Below are 23,594 nucleotides of genomic sequence, written 5' to 3' on the forward strand. Positions count from 1 at the left end.
CCGCGCTGGCCCCAGGGCGGCGTAGGTCCGCCACACACACCTCTCGTCCCAGCGTTAGGCCCGGGGGAGGTGGAGGACGCGGAGAGCGGGAAAGAAAGGGCCTCGCGACGCCGACCTTCCAACCGCGTGGTCTGTGGCTCCTACGCCTGCCTGCGTGAGGCGCAGTCCCGGGCCCCCACCCCACACTCTGCGCGGGGCCGCGCCGGCACGGGACCTCCCTCTTCGGCCGCCGATCTGCTTCCAGGGCAGAGGGAAGAGGCGGTGACGGGGCGGGGCGGGGGCTGCGACGGGGCGGGGCGGGGGCTGCGGCGGGGACGGGCGCCGACGGCGGGGGAGGGCTCCCGAGCATCCTCGCGGGCAGCACCTGGCTTCGCAGCGCCGGGCCCCATAGCCGTGCCCACGCTCGCCTGCCGTTCCGCCCCGCACGGACACGCGGCTCCCCCGCTTGAACCGGAACCTCTTGCGGAGGCCGCCGCCGCCGCCGCAGGGCACCCGGGCGCCGTCCGGGAAGCGCGGGGAGGGGGGAGGCGGCCTGCGCGGCGCCGCCCGCCATGGCCGCGGCGGGGTGAGCTAGGCTCGGCGGCCGCAGTCGCGCGGACCCGAGCGCTCCTCCGCCGCGGACAGGCCCGCCGAACGGAGGCGGGCGAGCGCGGAGGCCGAGGGGGAACAGGGGGAGCCGGGGCCGCCGCCCGCTCGTCGCCGCCGCCCATGGCGAGGCCCCGCCGCCGCCGCCGCTGCTGACCCGGGGGCCGGCCGCGGCTTCCGCCCCCTCCCGCGGCGGCGGGCGGGCGGGCGAGCCTCCCCTCCACGCCCGCGCCCCGCGCCCGCCCGCGCCCCGCTCCGGGGGACGGGGAGGAAGGCGAGAGCAGCAGGAGTCTGGGGGCCACCGAAGATGGGGAACACTACCTCGTGCTGCGTGTCGTCCAGCCCCAAGCTCCGGAGGAATGCCCATTCCCGGCTGGAGTCCTACCGGCCCGACACGGACCTGAGCCGCGAGGACACGGGCTGCAACCTGCAGCACATCAGCGACCGGGAGAACATCGACGGTGAGCGCGGGCGAGTCCGGGTCGCGGGGCGGCGGCCTCGCCGAGCCCGCTCCTGACGTCCCCACACCCCTCCTGCATCCGCGGTGCTCTGTCTGCACCCCCAGCGTCTGTATGGCCGAGGCTGCTTTGGCTTTCTCAGCCTGCTTCTGTAATCAGGGCAGGACCGGGTCTTCGTCCCGGTAACCCCGGGAGCTCTGGGGTCCCGGAGACCCCGAGAGGCCCCCTGGCTTGTGCCCCCGAGCGAGCGGCGGGGAAACTTTGCCGGTGGACGGCTCGGGAGTACCGCGGGGGCGGAGGGGTGCAGGTCGAGAGGTGACAAGAGCTGGCCCTTGTCCAGACTTGAGCGGCCAGTGCTGGGGCGGGGGCGGCCCGAGTGCCTGCGCTCCAGCCACTGTGTGAACGTAGCCACAAGCCAAGTTATTCACGGGAAGGGTGAGCTCGTTTGTCCTTTAGAAGGCGAAGGGAATGGATGATCCTTGGCGTAAATGAGGAGTGAATCCCATTTTGGAATCAGTCTCTACCTGGAGTTGGGGGAACAGGGTTGGCGGGTATCAGCTTTCCCGGAAACTTACAAATTGATCCCAATTGGCAGTTTCCTATTTCCGTTAACAATTTTAAAAAGGATTTTTTTTTGGGGGTGTGTGTGTGTGCAGGATTGGAATCAAATAGCTTCACCTGAATACTTAAAAAAAACACAACGAAACAACAAACTCTATTATCAAAATGGTTTGGAGACATCTTTGGGTTGTCACCCAGTTTTTGCTTGGGGCAGAATTACAGTCCTGTGGATTTCTGATTGAGCTGAGTGATGTTTGGACTAGTGTTTGTAAAGTTAAAGGACTGATCACTGCACCTAGTAATGTGTATTTATTAATTTTGTCTCGCAGTATATTCGTTAGTACTAATTTATCCTTAAGCTATGTGGCTTAATATGGGTAGGTAGTTTATACATCATGCTTGAAACACAGTTTGCATAATTTCAACTTAAAAAATGTGAAATTGGAAATATATTCTTATGACAACGTGATTTTTCTTTTTTTAATCCCCAAGTCTTCTCACAGTTGATGTAGTTGAACTAAGATGAAAAAATTTCTTGTGTGAATGAATTGACACAACTCTGTCATAAGTCATTCTTGACAGCTTTAGGATGGAGAATTCCCTCTAGTGTGGAAAGCCAAATTTAAACTGCTAAAGGAAAGAGTTTTCTCATTGTTTGGCCTCTTGTAATTTCTTTTAAATAGTACTGTCGTCTCTGCAGGACAGCAACTTTATTAAATGAGTACCACATATTAAAGGGACTAATATAACATCTGGTTTTAGTAAACACTTAGTAAATTAGGGTTCCACATGAATTTCTAGTGTAGAAATTATCTTAATCTCTTTAGATGTCTTTGAACTACAGTTATACTTTAAATTCATGCATTTAAAGGCATCTAGAAGGATATTAAGGTCTGGTCTGTCTTCATCACTGGTATGATCCAAGCAGCTGAAGGAAATGTCTAGCATATAGTAAAGATTTATTTACTTTTAATTTTTTTAAGATTTTTAAATTTATTCATTTGAGACACAGAGATAGAGAGAGCATGAGCAGGGGGAGAGGCAGAGGGAGAGGGAGAAGCAGGCTCCCTGCTGAGCCAGGAGCCCGATTCAGGGCTCGATCCCAGAACCCTGGGATCATGACCTGAGCCAAAGGCAGATGCTTAACCATCGGAGCCACCCAGGCACCCCTATAGTAAAGATTTAATGAGTATTATATATATATATATATTTTAAAGATTTTATTTATTTATTTGAGAGAGAGAGAATGAGAGAGAGCACATGAGAGGGGGGAGGGTCAGAGGGAGAAGCAGACTCCCTGCCGAGCAGGGAGCCCGATGTGGGACTCGATCCAGGGACTCCAGGATCATGACCTGAGCCGAAGGCAGTCGCTTAACCAACGGAGCCACCCAGGCGCCCAATAAGTATTATATTTTAAAGGAATGAATGAGTTTATTATAGAAAGCCATTACCCAGTCTTATACAATGCTGATAGGCAAAAACATTTGGAAGTAATTTCTCCATGTTGTGCACTTATATTGGGAAGAGACTTTATGTTTTATATAATGAATTAGAAAAATACAGACAAAAGGAAGATTCATGTTTCTTAGGGCCAAGCTGCATACTATTATTGACTATAGCAAGGAATCTGGGGCGGGGGGGGAGTAATTATTACCAGGTATTTGGCACTAAGTCTTAGAAGGATTTTGCTGGAGGAAAATAGAATAGTATTGTGTGTTATTTCATTTGAAAGAAATTTCAGTTTTGGTCATCAAGTCAGCTTTGAGAAAACATTTGGAAGACCACCAGCTCTTGTTTTGGAAGTTCAGGATAGCTTAAGAGACTCTAGGGCAGGTTAAAAAGGTTTCTAATCTAGGTTCCTAGTGTCTTCTTATCCCAGAACTCAGTTCATACGATGATGCTAGTTTAAACCCAGAAATGCTCATTCACTATTTAAACAATATTCTCTCTGTCTCCCAAAATTCAATAAATAATACTGCTAGGATTTACCTATCTGTGGTTCTTAATATTGGTTTCAATTATACCAGAAATCTAGGACTGGGCCTTGGCATTAATATGTTTAAAGTTCTCCAGGTAATTCGAAGATGCAGGTAGGGTTGAGAATCTCTGCCTGGTTAAGTCTGTTGTTCAGGGGCATTTTCCGTAGAAATGCGTTCAGTATCAGAAGCTGGGAGAAGGGAACAGACTTGTTTAAGTTAAATAGCATATAGAAATAGGTAGAGATTTTAACTTCTGAATTATATTGGTAGATGATTAGTAAACATTTGTTATTATTTTTTTAAAGATTTTATTTATTTATTTGAGAGAGAGAATGAAAGAGAGCACAAGAGCTGGGGGGGGGGTGGTCAGAGGGAGAAGCAGACTCCCTGCTGAGCAGGGAGCCCAATGCGTGACTCGATTCTGGGACTCCAGGATCATGACCTGAGCCGAAGGCAGTCGCTTAACCAACTGAGCCACCCAGGCGCCCGATTAGTAAACATTTAAAAACTATAGCTGAAGCATCCTTGAGTATATCACAAAAGCCGAAGTGGTCAAGTACCATCTTTATCCTTAGAGACAGCTCAGACAACTAGAATTGAAAGGTTCAGAGAAGTTCATGGGGCTTCTGTGATAGGTCAATTTCTTAAAATCACAGAGATAGGAGGTTTGAATCCATGTTTTCCCTGCCCAGCACATACAGTGGGTAATATTTGCCCTGTAGTGTTTCAGTGACTGAGTTAGGACAGTTAGGCGTCCATGACACCTACCAGCAACTCGCCCTTTGTACTCAGTGTACCTTAGTGTTAGGTTATTCACGTTTTTGGAAATGTATATTAGACTCAGCTCCCGAGGTATTATTTCTCGTACAATTATTCTGAGGTTGAGAATTAACAAAAAGACTTAACGACAATGATAGTAATACTTGCAACCCTTACGTGTTGTTTACTCTGTGCTAAATGCCGCTCTGACTGCTGGATACCCGTTCGCTCACTTGGTATTCACAGTAGCCCTTGGACGATATTATCCTTACTGTAACACAAAAGAATGAGGCAGAGAGGAAAAATGACTTGCCTAAAGTCATACAGCCAGTAATTGACACATGGAAACTTTCCCTTGTCGCTTGACTAGCCATCACACATTTACTAGTCCTGGGGTTGCTTTCTGGAAGAGGGTGTCTGTCTTTACAGTCATAGCCACAGTTTCTCTGAGAAGCATCATCATGTATTTTTAATAGACTGGCCTTCCCTGATTAGATTATTGCTGTGGGAGGAGAGAAAGAGGGGTGGACTTAAAGAAAAGTTAAGATTTGATGAGACCAAGTAAATCAGGATAGAATGCCTGTAACATCTGTACTGAAGTGCCACTTTAGGGTTTTGCCTCAGAATAGTTGCTAGCAATTTCATTCTTTGTAGCTCAGCTGTCTTTGACAACCCAATTTTTCCATCATCCTATATCCAGTCTGCTAGGAAAGAGTGGCTGTCAACCTTCAAAATATATCCAGAATCCAACCACTTCTCAAAACCTCTCCTGCTGCTTGTCTCAGCTAAGCCACCTAACTGATATCCCTGCTTCCACCTTTGTCTATTACAGTCTGTTCTCAAACAAACATAGCGGGTGCCTGGGTGGCTCAGATGGTTAAGCGTCTGCCTTCGGCTCAGGTCATGATCTCAGGGTCCTGGGATCGAGTCCCGCATCGGGCTCCCTGCTCCTTGGGAGCCTGCTTCTCCCTCTGCCTTTCTCCCTGTCTCTCATGAATAAAAAAAAAAAAAAATCTTTAAAAAAAACAAAACAAAACAAACATAGCAGCCATGGTGAGATCCTTTTAAAAACTTTAACATGTGACTCCTTATTTCATATTAAGTAAAAGCTTTACAATGGACTTCAGGGCCCTGTGTGATCTGCCTGCCTTCCCTACTCACCTTGCTAGCTCACTCTAGCCACACTGGCCTCCTTCAGTGCTCTTCCTTGAATACACCTGACATGCTCTCACCCCAGGGCCTTTGCTCTGTCCCTCTGCCTGGAATGTTTTTCTGTGTTTCCTCTTGGGTAACTCATTCAACTGCCTTCGGTCTTGGTTCATGCCTCATCTTTTCAGTGACGCCTTCTTTACGGCCCTCTTTAACATCTCTCCTATTACCCCATCAGCAGTCCTAGTATACATTCTCTGAATTACTGTTTCTTCCATTTCACCTATATGTTATAAGTATATACATATATAATAATAGCGATTTTTACCTACTAGTATGTAAATTTCAATAGAATGTTTTCGTTTTGTTTGCTGATGTAACCTAAGTGCCTTTTACCCTGAATTACACCCAGTAATTGACACATGGAAACTTTCCATTGTTGCTTGACTAGCCATCACACATTTACTAGTCTTGGGGTTGCACTCTATCTTTGTCTGAATGAATGAGTGAAGCCAGCAATTTAAGGACGTTGGAGTCAGAGTACATCATGTGTATTTATTGCATGAGAAGAACAGAAAGGAAGTAGAGAAAGACCAAGACTTGTAATAATGAAAGTAGAGTGGATATGAAACTTGGTTTTGTTTGTGTTTTAACTTGAGAGGTAGCAGGTAGGGTGAAATCCTGAAAATGAAACTTAAGAAAGGTTTTAAGGCATAACAAAAGAAAGAAAAAAACCTAAACCAAAATAAATCATGGCTAATTGTAGTCTGTTTAACAATGTGATATATTGGGGCGCCTGGGTGGCTCAGTTGGTTAAGCGACTGCCTTCGGCTCAGGTCATGATCCCAGAGTCCTGGGATCGAGCCCCGCATCGGGCTCCCTGCTCAGCGGGAAGTCTGCTTCTCCTTCTCCCACTCCCCCTGCTTGTGTTCCTGCTTTTGCTATCTCTCTCTCTGTCAAATAAATAAATAAAATCTTAAAAACAAAAACAACAACAAAAAAAAAACCAATGTGATATATTTAGTCTTTTTCCTTATCTCTTAAGATGAATGGCTTTAGCTGTGGCCTTATATCCTTAAAGATCAAAATGAGGCCAAAAGCTTAATAATCCAAAAAGTAGTACATGAATATATGCAATTATGAACTTAGCCATTCCTGGTGATTTTCTTTATTAAGTGTGAAGTGTTCTAGGATATACAGCAAATGGTGTTTTAACTTTCCATAGTCAGAGAAACTAGAAGCCTAAGGGGCTCATCCTAGGTCTGGGAAGGAAAACTGGAAAAAATGCACTCACTGTTATAAGGGTGGGGAGACAAAGGAGCAATTTATAATCTAAGCTGTTATCTGTCACAGTATTAGCTTAAATTACTGCTCTTGATTTCTTTGGATATCTGCAACCTCATCTCTTTGGATTTCTTCTTGTGTCTCAGACCCAGTTACCATTTCCAGCCTGATGGACAAAACCCATACCTGTGGACTTTCATTCCAGACTAAGATTTATTAGCTGCACTGCCTGTAAGATTTTGAAGACACCCTGACCAAACATGGACTGAGGCATATTAGGCAGTATGGAGAGGTGCACTTTAAAGGTTTGTGGAGAGGGCCATTCTCCAAAGCACCAATGAAGATTCCACGACCTTTACTTATTTTCCTCTCTAGTTTAGAATCGTGGAGTCATTTGCTCCCCGTCTTCATTTTACAGATAAGGAAACTGAATCTTGGAGAGGTGCAGTCTTTTGCCCAGGTCATGCAGATCATGGACAAGGGTAGTTACTGTGTGTTAACTTTGGGCCAAGTGCTGTGCTAATTACTTGACTTGTATTACCTTTTTAAATCTTTATATCATTCTTCCTATTTTACAGGAGAAGAAATTGAGACTGAAAGGTTAAGAAATTTGCTCAAGGTTTCATAGCTGGTTAGTGTCAGAGTTGGGATTCAATCTGCTATCACTTGCTAGAGGTCCACGTCTCAACTACCCTGTGACAGCTAATTAGGGACTGACCTGGGTCTATTTTTTTTTTTTTTTTTTAAAGATTTTATTTATTTGACAGAGAGAGACACAGTGAGAGAGGGAACATAAGCGGGGGAGCAGGAGAGGGAGAAGCAGGCTTCCCGCGGAGCAGGGAGCCCGATGCGGGGCTCGATCCCAGGACCCTGGGATCATGACCTGAGCCGAAGGCAGACGCGTAACGACTGAGCCACCCAGGCGCCCCGGGACTGACCTGGGTCTAGAAACTGACCCCCTGCCCTCACACCTGGCCCATGCCCACTTTGTTTTAAGACATTCATTCATTGTCTGTATGCTTTGAGCTAGCAATACTTTGTGATTAGGATTTTTACTTTTCTGCCTACTTTTTGAGAGGAGTGAAGATTAATTTTATAGAATGGTAGATTTTCTCACTCTTTTCTACAAAGCTGATTGTCTTTATCATCTTAAGAGATTACTTACTTTCACATTTCTGGCTGGATGAAACTAATACGAAGATTAAATTCATTCCTATCTAGGAAAGGGTAGAACCAAAAGAAAGAAAAATGACAAGATGCAAGACGTGTGAGTAGCTTTGAAATTCTGTTTTAGTCACACAGGGTCAGAGATTTAGCTCCAAGCGTGTCATATTGGGCTTACTTGAAGGAAGCAGCACTTGGTATTTTCACAAGAGTGCTACTGACGGTATCATGCCTGTCATACTTCAAAGTACGAATCCTTTCATGAGTCAACAAAAAGGCAGCCGGGGTGAGTCCATAGCAGTGATATCATGCATTCAGTATCATTTTCAGCTTGTACCTGCAAGGAGGGAGAGAGTTCACTTTCCCTGCCGCATTTTACATCAGCTTGAAACATTGAATAGTTTGTTGCTGGGAATCTTGATCAGGACACTGTTTCTTCTCTGTGCTCTGAGACTCAACATTATTCTATCCTACCTTTCCTGAAGAATGAGGCAGGGCTCAAGAAGGATAAATCCAGGACAGGCTTTTCCTGGGGGTTTACAGGATGTGCCTCTAGCTCTGTGAAGTGTGGTGGAGGGCAAAGAGCAGGAGCCTAATAATCAGGAGACCCATGTTCTAGACATGGCTCTGCCTTTACTGTAGGACCTCCATCTTGCTGAGCTTCACTTTCCTTTCTGCTTAAAGAGAATGTGCTTTTAAAAATCCTGCCTACTTCCCTGGTGTGATTCCGTCCTGCGCTGCTGTTGTGTGGAACAGTATTCGTTTATCTCCGTCCGCCTTCTCTTCCACCTAAGTGCGTGCCACCACCCCATGGAAGATTTGATGGACATGGACATGAGCCCCCTGAGGCCCCAGAACTATCTTTTCGGTTGTGAACTAAAGGCTGACAAGGATTATCACTTTAAGGTGGATAATGATGAAAATGAGCACCAGTTATCTCTAAGAACGGTCAGTTTAGGAGCTGGTGCAAAGGATGAATTGCGCATTGTTGAAGCCGAGGCAATGAATTATGAAGGCAGTCCAGTTAAAGTCACACTGGCAACTTTGAAAATGTCTGTACAGCCAACAGTTTCTCTTGGGGGCTTTGAAATAACACCACCTGTGGTCTTAACGGTTGAAATGTGGTTCAGGGCCTGTGTATATTAGTGGACGGCACTTAGTAGCTGTGGAGGAAGATGCAGAGTCAGAAGATGAAGAGGAAGAGGACGTGAAACTCCTTAGTATATCTGGAAAGCATTTTGCCCCTGGAAGTGGTAGCAAGGTTCCACAGAAAAAAGTAAAACTTGCTGCTGATGAAGATGATGATGAAGATGATGATGATGATTTTGATGATGAGGAAGCTGAAGAAAAGTCTCCAGTAAAGAAATCTATGTGAGATACTCTAGCCAAAAATGCACAAAAATCAAACCAGGAAAAGACTCAAAACCATCAACACCAAGAACAAAAGGTCAGGAATCTTTTAAAAAAGAGGAAAAGACGCCCAAAATACCGAAAGGACCTAGTTCTGTAGAAGACATTAAAGCAAAAATGCAAGCAAGTATAGAAAAAGATGGTTCTCTTCCCAAAGTGGAAGCCAAGTTCATCAGTTATGTGAAGAATTGCTTCCGGATGACTGACCAAGAGGCTATTCAAGATCTCTGGCAGTGGAGGAGGTCTTTTTAAGAAAATAGTTTAAACAGTTTGTTAAAATTTTCCGTCTTATTTCATTTCTGTAACAGTTGATATCTGGCTGTCCTTTTTATAATGCAGAGTGAGAACTTTCCCTACCGTGTCTGATAAATGTTGTTCAGGTTCCATTGCCAGGAATGTGTTGTCCAAATGCCTGTTTAGTTTTTAAAGATAGAACTCCACCCTTTGCTTGGTTTTAAGAATGTATGGAATGTTGTGATAGGACAGAGTAGTAGTGGTGGTCAGACAAATGGAAATGGTGGGGAGACAAAAATATACATGTGAAATAAACTCAGTATTTTAATAAAGTAAAAAAAAAAAAAAATCCTGCTTAGCCTTATGCCCTGAGGTACCTAAAATGAGAATCAAAATGGGGCTAAAATGCTTCCAGAGAGTACTTGATGAATGTATGTTATTATGAACATGGTACTCATGTTGATTTTCTTGCATTAAATATTAAGTGTGTTGCAAGATCTACAACAAACTGCGTTTGAACTTTCCATAACCAGAGAAGCTAGAAGCCTGAGGGGCTCATCCTAACAAAGACATCACTGCAGTCCATGTTCTTAAGTTGGTGCCAGAAGGATAACTGGAATTTTAGAACTGGGTAGGATGAGATTATACAGAGCTGTATGATCTTTGAATGGGAAGCTTGCTGGCAGTAGAACTTGGTATAGGTATACTACTCTTTCTAACATTTATTGGTCTTCTGGGTTGCATCTCTCCAGAGTCACACTGTGATGCATGTGGTGAGCAGTGGTACCCCTGGAAATAATAGAGCCCACCCAGGCGGTCCGCTGTGTCATAGGAAAGACGTTCCTAGGAATGTTAATATGGACCCTTGGATGGAGGCTGAAGCCGGGTTTTTTTTTTTTTTTTTTAATCAGAGAAGGTTTTAAGGCATATATATGCATAAATTTATTATATTAAAATACTCCTTTAAGTAAAGGGGAATTGATGGGCTGAAAAATGAGCTCAAGCAGCCCAAAACAAGTTATTGGGGGCTGTTTGTGGCCATTTCTTTCCAGAAAGTCTAGCTAGAGCCACAATTGCAGAGACCGAAGAAGATATCTAACTCACTTTTCCTTTCCTTTCCTCTGCCATTTACTTTGTACCTGTTTCCTGTGGCTGTCTTCCTTTACTTCTTCTAGGGGCTCTTTTTGCTGTCTGCCTCTTGGAGGGAAGGGGTGTTTCAAAGCTCCAACTGAGTGTCGTCATCTGACAACATGCAAATTGACATACCTCAAGTCAGCAAGATTTTACCTGGAAAGTTGGTGAATCTGAGACAAGAGAGCATCTCAGGGGTTGTTGGTTAGCTACAAACTGCTTGCTACACTCTGGACATCTCTGTTGCTTTTAAATACATGATTCGAAACTTTGAAATCTTTTTTTCTTCACCTTTGTCAGAATATTGACATTTTATACATTAATTTTGACTTTGTAAAGAAACTTTTATTTTATTTTATTTTTTATTTTTTTTTAAAGATTTTATTTATTTATTTGAGAGAGAGAGTGAGAGAGAGAGCACAAGAGGGGGGAGCAGGAGAGGGAGAAGCAGACTCCCCGCTGAGCAGGTAGCCCGATGCGGGGACTCGATCCCGGGACTCCAGGACCATGACCTGAGCCGAAGGCAGTCGCCCAACCAACTGAGCCACCCAGGCGCCCAGAAACTTTTAATTTTAATTTGTTTTTTAGTATGGCTGAAAAATTGAACTGAAAGGCAGTTCTAAAAAAGGAGTTCTAAAATGTTTGAGTGCTGGTAACATTTCTGGGCTAAGTGTCTTGTTTCCCATGGTTATAGGACTTCGATAAAAAATTATTGTAACCTGGTTTTGTTACTCTGTAGCCACATTACCTAGTACATGTAATTTTAATTCCTGGGTCATTATTTCCTGATCTTCACACCCTACTTGGGATGTATAGTGGGGCTTCATTGGGTATGATAGTTGTGAGTGCCATGCTCAGCGGAGATGCACTAGCATCTGTAGAACTGTCAGCTGGCTTTTGGCACTGAGAAAAGTACAGCTGGAGTACACCAAAGATAATTGTTAGCAACTGCAGTTGCATCCTTGACAGTTTCTTTGTGAGCCTTGTAGAAATCTTAGTTGGACGGTGAAATGTAAGTCATTTCTATTTTGGACACCTCTGATTATAGACCTTCTGGCTTTAAGGAGGAAGAATAGGAAGTACCCTCTGTGGAGGTTCATATGTAATATAGCTGAGTGTTGCAAAACCATGAATGTAGTGTTTAAAGCATTTTATAAGCAAATTCTTTCCCGTTGATGGTTGCTTCTGTTCTTGGTAGGCAAAAAGGGAGAAAAGTTATTAAATGTATTTTGATTATATTTGGTAAACTCCTTGTCTTATTGCAAATTTACCATTAATCAGAGGAATTAGGGAATGGATGGATGGGTTAAGACATCTGTTCTTTGCCTTTCAAGAAAAGATTTCACTCTAAATTTAGTATTCTGTCCATTAATGAATCTGTATTCTTTTAGGATATTAATTCATTATAGCTGTTCCATTAAGTGTAATCATAATTATCCTTTAAACTATCTCTGGTTTTTAGGTATGGATCCAGACTTTGTATAGTTGCTTAGAAGTCCAGGTTTTAGGGCTTTTCTTTTTTTTTAGGGTTTTTTTTAGGGGTTTTTAGGGCTTCTGTGTACCTAAAACCTAGTCCAGGTTGAGAAATGAAGTCATGATGCTGTGTTTAATTCAGTTTCAAAAATTTCAGACTCACAGATTCATCAAGTATTACTTCATTTACAGTGAGGATTACTTTTGAAAGTTTATATGGGTAATTTTATTTTCCCACAGCCTCCAGCTGTGTGTAAGCAATGGGCTGTTATTTTAATGTGTAGTTTTACTTGAAAAGCATGGGTAAACAGGGTTTATATAGCATTAGAGATCGCCTTCTGTCTCCTGAAAGCTAAAGTTGGTGTTACTGAAGAGATACAAATTGTTTATTCACTTTAATTTTAGCAAATCTTTTCTATAAAATAAATCTAATGTCTGATTTTTCCATTTCTTATATTTTGTAGGAAGTGCGGAGGAAGCCTGGCAAAGCCGGTATTCAAAAGTGTGACTTTAAGTATGAAGCACTCAGGGATAAGTTTAAGGGGTAGGGAACATACTCTTGCTTTGCAAACCATTTGCTTCTGTGGAAGATGTTTTTTCCTGACAGGCCATGTATTTTAAGCACTGTGCAAGCCATGTGAGCACACTTGGCTGTTTGTAGAGCTTTCTTCTGCAGTAGGAGGGTTACTTGGTAACTCAAGTTAAGAAGCTGTTGGCAGCCTCTGGGTGTTGGAAGTGAAGTATATGAAGAGGGGAGGTGAGGAGGAGCTGTGGCAGCATTGTTAAGGTAGGACAAGTCAGGGAGGACCCAAATATAAGACAGCACAGCATGCATTGCAACAGCCCAGCAAGGCCCTGAGTGGTAAGAAATAGGCCTCAGGCCTCAGAAGTGGATTGGTTGCTTTTATATTGGGAGATGTTTGGGTGCCTCTGCATCCTTGAGAATGATTTGGGATGGGTAGCAAGCATGGCAATGACTTTCAGAGTTGATGGAGATGTTCTGCTGGGAGAGGCCCTGTGGCATTCTGACATGAAACTGGGAGACTGGCTATCTAGACAATATTTTCTTCTCTCATTTAACTAGTAAATATCCTGACAGGAACATTTGTTGGGTTTTTTGAAAATGAATTTATTCTTGTGCCGGGGTATTTGTAAGACAACACTGTGACAGGACTAGAAGGGAAGAATGAAGGGGATTGTGGGAAGGAGTGTTTGGCCGAAATGAAAAAAGAGCAAAGGGCTCATGTTGGTAGGTGAGTGTGGACATTAGCCTGCTAGGTGGCAGCCAGTTAACCGCCACTTAGGCATGGCTTAATGCAACCTTGTCCTTGCCCCCCAGTCTCCTATGTCCTCAGACTAGATCTATGTATTCACTTTGGGCATGGAAGGTTGATAGTTCAAGGCATAAAATGAGTGCTTTTCCCTTTCCTCTCAGTATCTGGCTTTGATTAACGTGGTTTGAAATGTGATGTCAAACCACAATATTGGTGTCCAGTCGAGAAGGACAGTCTGTAAATTGCCCATATACTTTTTAGTTTTTTATTCCTCAGAGTAACATTCATAAATGGATGTTTGTCTTGTTTAGCCACAGTGAAAGTATATTCACTTGAGCCTAGCTTCTTAGCATACAATTCAGGAACCCTTTCAGTAAAGTAGAAGTTCTTAAGCTGTGCCAGGGTTTCTCAACCTTGGCATTACTGATATTTTGGGCGGGATAATTTTTGTTGGTGGTGGGGGCTGCCCTGTCCACGTAGGATGTTTAGCAGTATCCCTACCTCTACTCAATAGATGCTGGTAGTGTCTTCCCACCCCCAGTTAGGACACCAAAAATGTCTCCATACGTTGCCAAATATAATCTCCCCAAGGGGGCAACTCTCCTACTTCTCTCCAGAACCATTGAGCTATAGGCTCTAGGATTCAAGGTGTAAAAGAAACAGTAGAGCAACTTCCTAATGGTTTGACTTTGACACATTCAAGGCCTGGGGGTAGAACTTCATAGACTCTAGGCTGCACAGCTCTAGGGGGTGCTATTAACTTCAGACTTGATGTGAGTGATGCCCTGCCCCTCCTCCACCAGTTTTGCAAAGGGATGCATTGTTCGTTTGAGCTCATTAGAACTAGCGTCACATTCTAAGATGGTGCTCCTAATGGTATTATTGACAAAGATACTGCTTGCAATTCTGACAATGGGTGGTAGGATAGCTTTCTGTGTGTACCAGGAAGGTGTGTAATCTTTACTTAAATTCAAAAATCACTTAATTTTCTTCCCTTATAGCTTCTCCTTTTTTGTTTTCTTTGTTTCTTTCTTTTCTTTTTCCTTTTCTTTTTCTTTCTTTCCTTTTTGGTGTAATATACTGAAAGGTGTGGTAAGTTTTTGCTGGTTTTCAGCACCCTTGTTACAGAACACAGAGGAAAACTGGGTTGCTGGAGCCATTACTCGGAGACTGAAAAGGCTCCTGGTAGAAAGATGGGAAGACCAATTCATCAGTGCTGTGACTAGTTCTGGGGCTGTCAGTATCTGCACAACCATTTAATAGCATTATTTGGAGTCATAGAAGGAGCCAGTCTTTGTTCATGTGGCTCATCTGGAAGGGATATGGAAGATAAACTCATCAGATCAAGTCAAGTCATGCAGAAACAGCTAGACCTTGGTTATTTCCTCCCTCTTCTTTTTGTATTCTCCGAAGTGACATTAAGAATTGTTTTGTCTGTTTGTTTTTTAAAGATTTTATTTATTTGAGAGAGAGAGAGCGAGCACAGAGGGAGAGTGAGAGGGAGAAGCGGACTCCCCGCTGAGCAGAGAGCCTGATGTGGGGCTCGATCCCAGAAGCCTCAGATCATGACCTGAGCCCGAAGGCAGACGCTTAACCAGTTGAGCCACCGCCCTCATTAAGTATTGTTTTAAGGGTGAATCTAAAGTTTAACCAACCCCAGTATATGCCTATTTCCATTAAATAAGTTCTCTCAGAGAAGGTCTAGCCTTACCCAAGTTAAATGTATTGAGTTCTTTGAGTTGGTTTTCAAATGCAAATGATACACAAAGCCTGTTTGTACAAAATGAAAATATGACAAAACATATTTTGTACTACTTACATAAGGGTTCTTAGCAGTTTGTGGGGACCAGGGACATAATTCTGAAGCAGAAAATTATAATTATAGAATATTTAAGATATTTTCATTCTAAGCATACAAAAGCATTGGAACAAGATGAACAAAAGTGCTTCTTATTAGGTGCCCTTACAGGACCTCTTTTGGTGAACAGGTAACTAGCTCATTATTAGGGTATTGTATACAAAGGGGTATTTATGGTGAATGGAAATCATAGTCTCTTAATAAAGGCCAATGCTACTCTTGAGTGTCTTTAGCCTAACAGTCTATGGAGCCATTTTTCGTTGAACAGCTTGGTGGCTCAGTTTAGCCAGCCCGTGATGGGAGTGATCCCTGAGATCTAAGTTAGCCTGTGTTGTTTGTTTCTGACTGTGTTTCTGACTAATTTCCAGGTATTATTATAAGATGCTTGATATATGATGTTTTGGCCTTCATTTCACTTTTTTTTATTCCACTGAGGTTTATCTAGAATACTGTCTCTTGTTATTTTTTATTTGAAAATAACTGTTGATGCTGAGGGTGGCATCAGTGTGTGAAGTGGCTGAAAACTGATCACAAAATTATTATTATTTTCCCGAGTTCAAAAGTGGTGACGGGTTTTCAGTTTGGAATTCTCCCTATAGATGGATGAAGAGACTGTATTAAGCAGAATGTTAATACTGTAAGGAACTAGGCAAACAGAAATTAGGGAGTTCCTTTCTTTTTAAACTAACATTTTTAGCAAGTGGTAAATCCCCTATGTGGAAGTGATTGTAGAATGTGTTCTCTTCAACCACAGAGAAGAAGTTGGAGAGAAAGTGGAATTCAGTAGGCAAGTGTTGGCTGAGAGATGCTTATTCTCCAACAGTTTAGGAGGGAATTTGGTGCATGCAATGATGAGGCTCAGAGTCACGACTACTATGGCCAGTCCATAGATGCTGGCCTGAGAAGGGGGCATTTTTCTTTTTTTTAAAGATTGTATTTATTTATTTCAGAGAGACAGAGCATGAGCGGAGAGAGAGAGATGCAGACTCCCCATTGAGCAGGGAGCCTGATGTGGGGCTTGATCCCAGGATCCTGAGATCATGACCTGAGCCAAAGGCAGATGCTTTTTTTTTTTTAGTGTATTTTTTTTTTTTTTAAAGATTTTATTTATTTGTCAGAGAGAGTGCACAAGCTGGGGGAGTGGCAGGAGAGGGAGAAATAGTCTCCCCGCTGAGCAAGGAGGCAGATGTGGGACTCAGTCCCAGGACCCTGGGATCATGACCTGAGCCGAAGGCAGACACTCAGCAGACTGAGCCACCCAGGCACCCCAGGAGGGGGCATTTTTAAGAAGTGTGATAATTTGATTCCCCGCCCCCCCCACCCCCGGGGAGTTTAAGGTTCAGTTTTTCAGTAGGTCAACAAACATTAGTTCTTCCAGGTACTAAGTTCCATGTTCCCAACTGGGTGCTGGTAATGCAAGGTCAATATAACTTGGACCTTGTCCTTAAGGACCTAATGGTCTGTTAAGGAAGACAGATATGCAAATGGATGATTGCTATATACAGAGTTAGAAGGGAGGTCAGAGTGATTACCTCTGCCCTGGTTGATGAGGGGATGTGGTCAGGAAAGGCTTTGCCAAGACAATCTTTTGGCAAGAGCAAGAGGGGTGGGAGTGGGGAAGAGCCAGGAAGTGTGCTACAGGCAGAAGGAAGCTCTGTTTCTGAAAGATCCAGGGTGGATTGGCACATAGGTTCATTCTGAAGTCAGTAAGTAATATGGAACTTCTTGGTGGCTTAATCCCCAAACATCTTATATAATGAATTATGCTCATTAGGAGGACATTTGTTCTGAAAGATTTCATAATGGATGGATGTGCATTGGTGACCAGTTTTGTGTATTTTGCATATATTCTGGATTTTGTAAAATGATTACTCAGAGTTGTAACGTGGGAGACAGAATAGATGTCTTCAGACCTGTGGAAGCAATGTTGCATATGAGAAAATAGCCTTGATAGAATCCTAGAACATTCATATGATCAAGTACTGTAGAGATCCTCACTTTCCAGATATGGCAACTGTGCTAAGAGGGATTTATCCTTAGCATCACACAACTAGTTTATAGTGTTTTGTGGACTGAGAGCCAAGTCTCCTGTTGGGGGTGGGGGGAAGGTCAGAGCCTTTTCACTCAGCACAACGATTCTCACAAGGTTAAATATTCCCAAGAAGAAATTAATCTTGACCCATCTTATTTTTTTATGTGATGTTAATCTGAGTGAGAATTATGTCTTAGAGGATTGTATTAGTTATTGAGCTGTAACAAATTATCCCCAAATGTAGTAGCTTAGAGCAACAGTATTATCTCTCAGTTTCTGTGGGTCAGCACTTCAGGCAGAGCTAGGCTGGGAGCCCTTGGCTTAGGGTGTCTTAGGAGATTGCAGTCGAGCTGTCTGCTGGGACTGCAGTCCTGTCAAGGTGCAACTTGGAGACATTCTGCTTCCAGACTCACTCAAATGGCTGTTCATGGCATCAGGTGCTCGTTGGTTGTTGGCTATAGTCATCAGTTCTTTGCTATATTGGCCTTTCCTTAAGCTGACAGCATGGTAGCTGCCTCCCCCATCCCAGAGCCAGTGATCTGAAAGAGAGCATGAGAGACCTGCAAGATGGAAGCCACTGCCTTTTTATAATCTAAGTTTGGAAGTAACATTCCATCATTGCTGTTTGTTACATCAAGTCCCTAAAATCTAACCTGCATTCAAGGGGATGGTATTATACAAGAGTGTGACTACCTAGAAGTACTTTAGGGGTTATATTGGAGGCTGCTTACCACAAGCATTAATTAAGATTCTTTTGGTTGTAACAGAAATCCTCTAAAACTGATTTGGGTGGGGAGTGGGGGAGGGAAGAATTACCGGAAGTACATGAGGATATTTTATGGAAGCCAGTATAACTGAGTCTTACAAGGACTTGGAATAGGGAGTTGGATAGCTTGTAGGAACTGAGGCGGTTATTTCTTTAAGTATTTTACTTTTAAATTCTCTTGTCAGTTTTAGTTGATCTGATCTTTCTCTATGTCTCATATTTATTTTTCTCTAAATCTTTATTATAAAATAGCTTTTTTTTCTTTCTCTATGGTAGCAAATGGCTACCCTAATGTCTTCAATTCTAGGTCCACAAAAGACTGACTAGAGTCTGCTCCAATTCCCCAGGAGAAAGGATTGAGTTCACTTAGATAAGTTAATAGGAAAGGTGTCCAGTCATCTATGGCATGGTGAAGGTCAAGGCTGAGGGTATGGACAGGAAGCCTTACCACTGTTTGTTGTTGGGAATGGATACAAGGGGTAAGGTTGGAGCGGGATAGTGAATGGTTGAGGAAGGCCCAGAGAAGGGCAGTTAGAAATAATTTTCTTATATATTTGTTTTTAAAATCCATGTTTTAGTTTTCCTAAGGCATTTCCAATACACTCCCAAAAGAGTAGACCTAAAATGAATTAATTTGGGTAAAACTCAGGTTGGGGATAAATTAGCACCCATTTTGCAAAGATAGACCTTAGCAGAAAAGCATGATTATTTATATTAAGAAATTAACAGAGATGTCTTTGAGACTTTTGGTAACTTAAAAGCTAGAAAATCGATAAGTTGTCGATAAAATTACAAATAAAATTTAAATAAAATTACAATTTATTTCTCTCTCTTTCTGAACTTGCCCCTCATAAATTCCAGGTTTATCCACTTTTTATAAAACATTCTTATGCTGCGAACATCTGTCAGTTTTCTCATCATAGCTTTTTTTTTTTTTTTTAGCAGTTGATGTAACTTAAAATGAAATTAGCATTTCTGTTCTTTCTAAAACTGCCCATTTAGGGTCTTCACATACACTGTGCTTTTGGCTCTAATTGATTTAAATAAATTATAAAGAGGCAAAGAAGGTTTTTATTGACATTTTTGCATATTTACTTCCATAGCATTTTAAAATAATGCACACTTTGACATAGCTATAAAAACTTTTGTATTATGAAGATAGAAACTGAAAGCCTTTCCTGCAGTATTTTTCTTTTTGCTTTGTAGATTACTCAGGTGATCAGTTTTGAGTCTTGTCTTTAGAGTGTGATTTGAGCAGTCCAATAGTAGCAGCAATTAAAGCAGATTAAGTATGTGGTAACTTTATACATGGTAAGACGTTGTTTTGTTGTTTAAAAGTTGAGCCTGGCAGAGTAGTCTCTGGGAATTGCTGTGTGGTAGATAGGTCTCTTAACAGCCCTCAGAAGTCTGAGGGGAGAAGCTGGTGGTGTATACGGATGGGGGGAAGCAAAGGCAAGTGGTGTTGGGGCAGGGCGGATGTGGAGACCAGAAGAGTGATTCTAATTATGGCAGGGTCCACTTACTTGGTTTCAGTAAGGTTTGCTGGGTGGTGCTGCTTTGGAAAAATCTACTCCCATTATTTAACCTAATGTATTACTCACATAATACTCCATTATTGTAGATTTAGATTTGGTAATAGTGCTGCTATTTCCTGTTAGAATCTGGTAGAGAAAAAAGTCTCTGTATTGTAGTTGCAGAGATCTCTGGGAAGATGGAGCAGCAAATTTCTCTGGCTTCTTAATATTAATTGCTTCTTATGATTTACTCTTTTCAGGCTGTTCTTGTAATCCTGTTTCTCTCCCCTTAACAAATGTGGAGTTGATCATGTCACTGCCCTGTTCAAAACCTACTTGACTCCTGTTGTGGTTAAGCACATACTCCTCCCCGTGGCTCACAGTAATTAGTGTTCGTCCCTGCCTGCCACACAGACCTCCCTTCTCATACAGTGACATCAAGGGCTTCCTTGTCCAAGCTTGCCCTTGTCTGGGGTCTGTCTGTGCACTTGTTATTGCTTCTGCTTTGCAAGATCTTCCCAAAGATGATTACCTGGTTGACTCCTGGGCATCCTGTGTTACCTCCTCAGATGTTCTATTCCTAGAAACACAATCCAGAGAAAGGAACCCTCTCCCCACTGTGGCAGCTCCATCATTTTCTCGCTTCACTTTGTTTGCCTGTTTGTTGTATGTCTCCCCTTCCCCACCAGAATATAAACTCCATGAGGATAGCGACTATGTTTGTCTTGCCCATCATAATATTCCCATTATCTGGAGCAGTCCTTGGCACGTAGTAGGTGCTCAGTAAATACGTGGATGAATAGAGATACTGCATTTATTCAATATCTAATAAACATTTCTTTGTGTTTTATAATCTTGGCATTTTTAAAGGGCACAGGCCAGTTATTTTGTAAAATAATACTCAGTTTGGGTTTGTCTGATGTTTTCTCTTGATTAGATTCAGGTTGTATATACATTTTTGGCAGGAATATTGCAGAAGTGATATATCATATTAAGAGGCACATGCTATCTATTCATCTCAGCATTGGTGATGTTAGTGTTGCTTGGTTAAGGGGTGGTACCATTCAGGTTTCTTCAGTGTAACGTAGCTTTAATTAATAGTAAGTAATTTGTGGGGAGATTGAAGCTATGTAAGTATTCTATTTCTTATCAAACTTTCACTCATTAGTTGTAATGTCCATTAATTTTTTAGCTCCTCTATTTTTCGGTAGGCATTGTAAGGAAGAGTTCTTTCTTCTCCCCATTTGTATAATTATCAGTACGGAGTCATGGATTCTTATTTTATTTGGTGAGTTGTAATCTCTTATTTTTTGTTGCTTAAATTGTCCCAGGTTTGGTTGGTGGGAGCCTCTTCAAACTGGTTCCTTTCCAAACTGTATTCTTTAGATATGTCCTTATCATTCCTGAGCACTTCCTTAGTTTCTGGCAGGATATTTGCTTTGTAGAAATAATTTTTCTCTTGGTTTGGAAAAAAAGGTTTCTTCCCCCTTAAAAAATATGGATGTAATGTTTTCCTTTACAGAACATCACAGTAACATCAGTAGCCAATCATGATGCCTGAAAATGTGGCCTTAAATAAGTCTCTCTCTCTTTTCCTAAACTGTCATGATTTTGCTTGTTTCTGTGAAGTCAGAGAGCAGCACCTTACCTGCTTGTGGCTCAGGGACAAAATAACAGTGTGTGCGATGGTCAGCAATACTTACAGTGCTGCCAGTGCATAACGCTGTCTCCCTGGAGCTGATAAAATCATACAGGTAAGTAGAAGAGAACATGTCTCTGCTCTTAAGGATGGGTTTAGTGGAGGAAGACAAGACTGTACTGCACAGAAGAACAAGTGAAAAGGTGAATTTTGGCAACTGTCTGCTTTATCCTGCTCACATGTACAGATTAGCATTTGGTTTGTAGCAGTAGTCTCAAGAACTTGGTGTCATTTGTGACTACTTCTTGTTGAGCTCACGCACCCAAGACAAGGCAAGGCGAAGGCCTGACCGATTTGATCAGTAAAGATACAACAAATCACTTCTGGATTTAGGTGGTTGATTACCTACACACAGAGAAAAGAAGAATAAGCCAAAGGTGTCAGCTTCCTGTAATCTTTTCCCAACACAGCAGACAGGGTGACACTGAAGTAAGAGAGCCCAGTGACTGCCTGTGTCATGGGATACACTGCTGCCACGAAGCCAAGTCTAGATTGCAGTTAAGTGGGCTTATATTTTGGGTCTCTATTTGGTTGCAGGGTGGACGAGTGTGTAGAGAGCCCTATACTTCACCAGAACCCAGGACACACTGAGAACCTGTCTCATGACAGCCACCAGAGAGACATGGAGGTTAATGGGAGATGGCCTCTGCTGTGGTCTGAATGTTGGCCTCCCACCCCATTCATGTGTTGTAATCCTAATGCACAATGTGATAGTATTGGAAGGTAGGGCCTTCGGGAGGAGCTTAAGTTAGGAGGATGGTGCTCTCAGGAATGGGATTAGTACCTTATAAAAGAGACTTCAAAGAGATCCCTAGCCCCTGCTACCATGTGAGGACACAGTGAGAAGTCTGCAACCCAGAAGAGGACCCTCGCCCAATCATGCTGGCACCCTGATCTTGGACTCCTAGCCTCCAGAACTGTGAGACATAAATTTCTGTTGTTTATAAGCTACACAGCCTGTGATATTTTGTTATAGCAGCCCAAATGGCCTAAGACAGTCTCTTAGCGGCTCGTCAGACCATCCTCCCTTCTTGTGATACAGGAAGATTATGAGATATTCCTCCAAGTCGTATCAACTGTGGTTCAGACCTTGCCTACATGGCCTATTTGGATAAATGCAGGGTGTCTGGGGCACCATGGCAGACCCATTCTTCTGCACCTCTTTCACTTTGTGGTGTAATTGATATCTCCATACAAAATAGTTACATCGCCTCTGATTGTCATTCACCAAGCTCTTGTCTTCCATTGTCCTGTCCCACCCGTGTACAGGTCAGTTCTGTAATAAGCTATTGTGTGAATGTGAATGAGGTTGTTCTCAGGGCCTTTTTTTAAAAAAATTAATTAATTAATTAATTTATTTGACAGAGAGACACAGCGAGAGAGGGAACACAAGCAGGGGGAGTGGGAGAGGGAGAAGCAGGCTTCCCGTGGAGCAGGGAGCCCGATGTGGGGTTCGATCCCAGGACCCTGAGATCATGACCTGAGCCGAAGGCAGACGCTTAATGACTGAGCCACCCAGGCGCCCCCCTCAGGGCCTTTTTTCTGTCTACCCTACTCTTTATATCCAGTCTGAATTCATAGATGCCGATTGTTTGAGAATCCTAGGTTAGGTTATCCTTGATATATCTAGAGCCACTGGACTTCAGCAAACATTGTCTCACTGTAAACAACTGTGTGTGTGTTTTTAATTGTGGCAAAATTATAGGTAACATAAAACCATTTTTAAGTGTACAGTTCAGAACCATTTAGATACATTCACATTGTTGTACAGCCATCAGCACCATCCTTCCCCAGAACTTTTTCATTTTCCTAAACTGAAACTCTGTACTTATTAAATGATAACTCCCCATCTCCCCCTTCTCAGCCCCTGGCAACTACTTTTCTGCTTTCTGTCTCTCTGACTGACTACTCCAGGTACCTCATATATGTACCCCCATATACAGTATTTGTCTTTTGTGCCTGGATTATTTCACTTAGCATAATGTCTTCAAGGTTCATCCATGGTGTAGCATCTGTCAGAATTCCATTCCTTTTTAAAGCCAAATATTCCGTCATTATGTATATATCACATTTTGTTTATCCACACATCTGTTGATGGACGTTTGGGCAGCTTCTGTCTTTTGACTATTGTGAATAATACTTCTGCAGACATGGGTGTATAAACATCTGCTTGAGTCTTTGCTTTTAATTCTTTTGGGTATATATATCCAGAAATGGAGCTGCTGGAAGGATCTGTGTTTCGAAACACAGATCCTTCCTTAAGT

General features: G+C 42.9%; 1 protein-coding gene and 1 pseudogene across 1 annotated transcript in view; both read left to right on the forward strand.

Moving 5' to 3' along the window:
• The first annotated feature begins 345 nt into the window (after positions 1–345).
• Positions 346–23,594, forward strand: part of CCNY (cyclin Y) — a 220,046-nt gene continuing 196,797 nt past the window's right edge. Inside the window, exon 1 of the mRNA XM_081820894.1 lies at positions 346–1,046. Coding sequence (XP_081677020.1) covers positions 893–1,046 — 154 coding nt within the window. The 5' untranslated portion in view covers positions 346–892. The remainder of the gene's footprint in view (positions 1,047–23,594) is intronic.
• Positions 7,714–10,407, forward strand: LOC102727696 (nucleophosmin pseudogene; annotated as a pseudogene).

This window comes from Leptonychotes weddellii, chromosome 5, assembly GCF_054177405.1.
Source record: "Leptonychotes weddellii isolate Sample4059 chromosome 5, ASM5417740v2, whole genome shotgun sequence".
Taxonomy (NCBI): domain Eukaryota; kingdom Metazoa; phylum Chordata; class Mammalia; order Carnivora; family Phocidae; genus Leptonychotes; species Leptonychotes weddellii.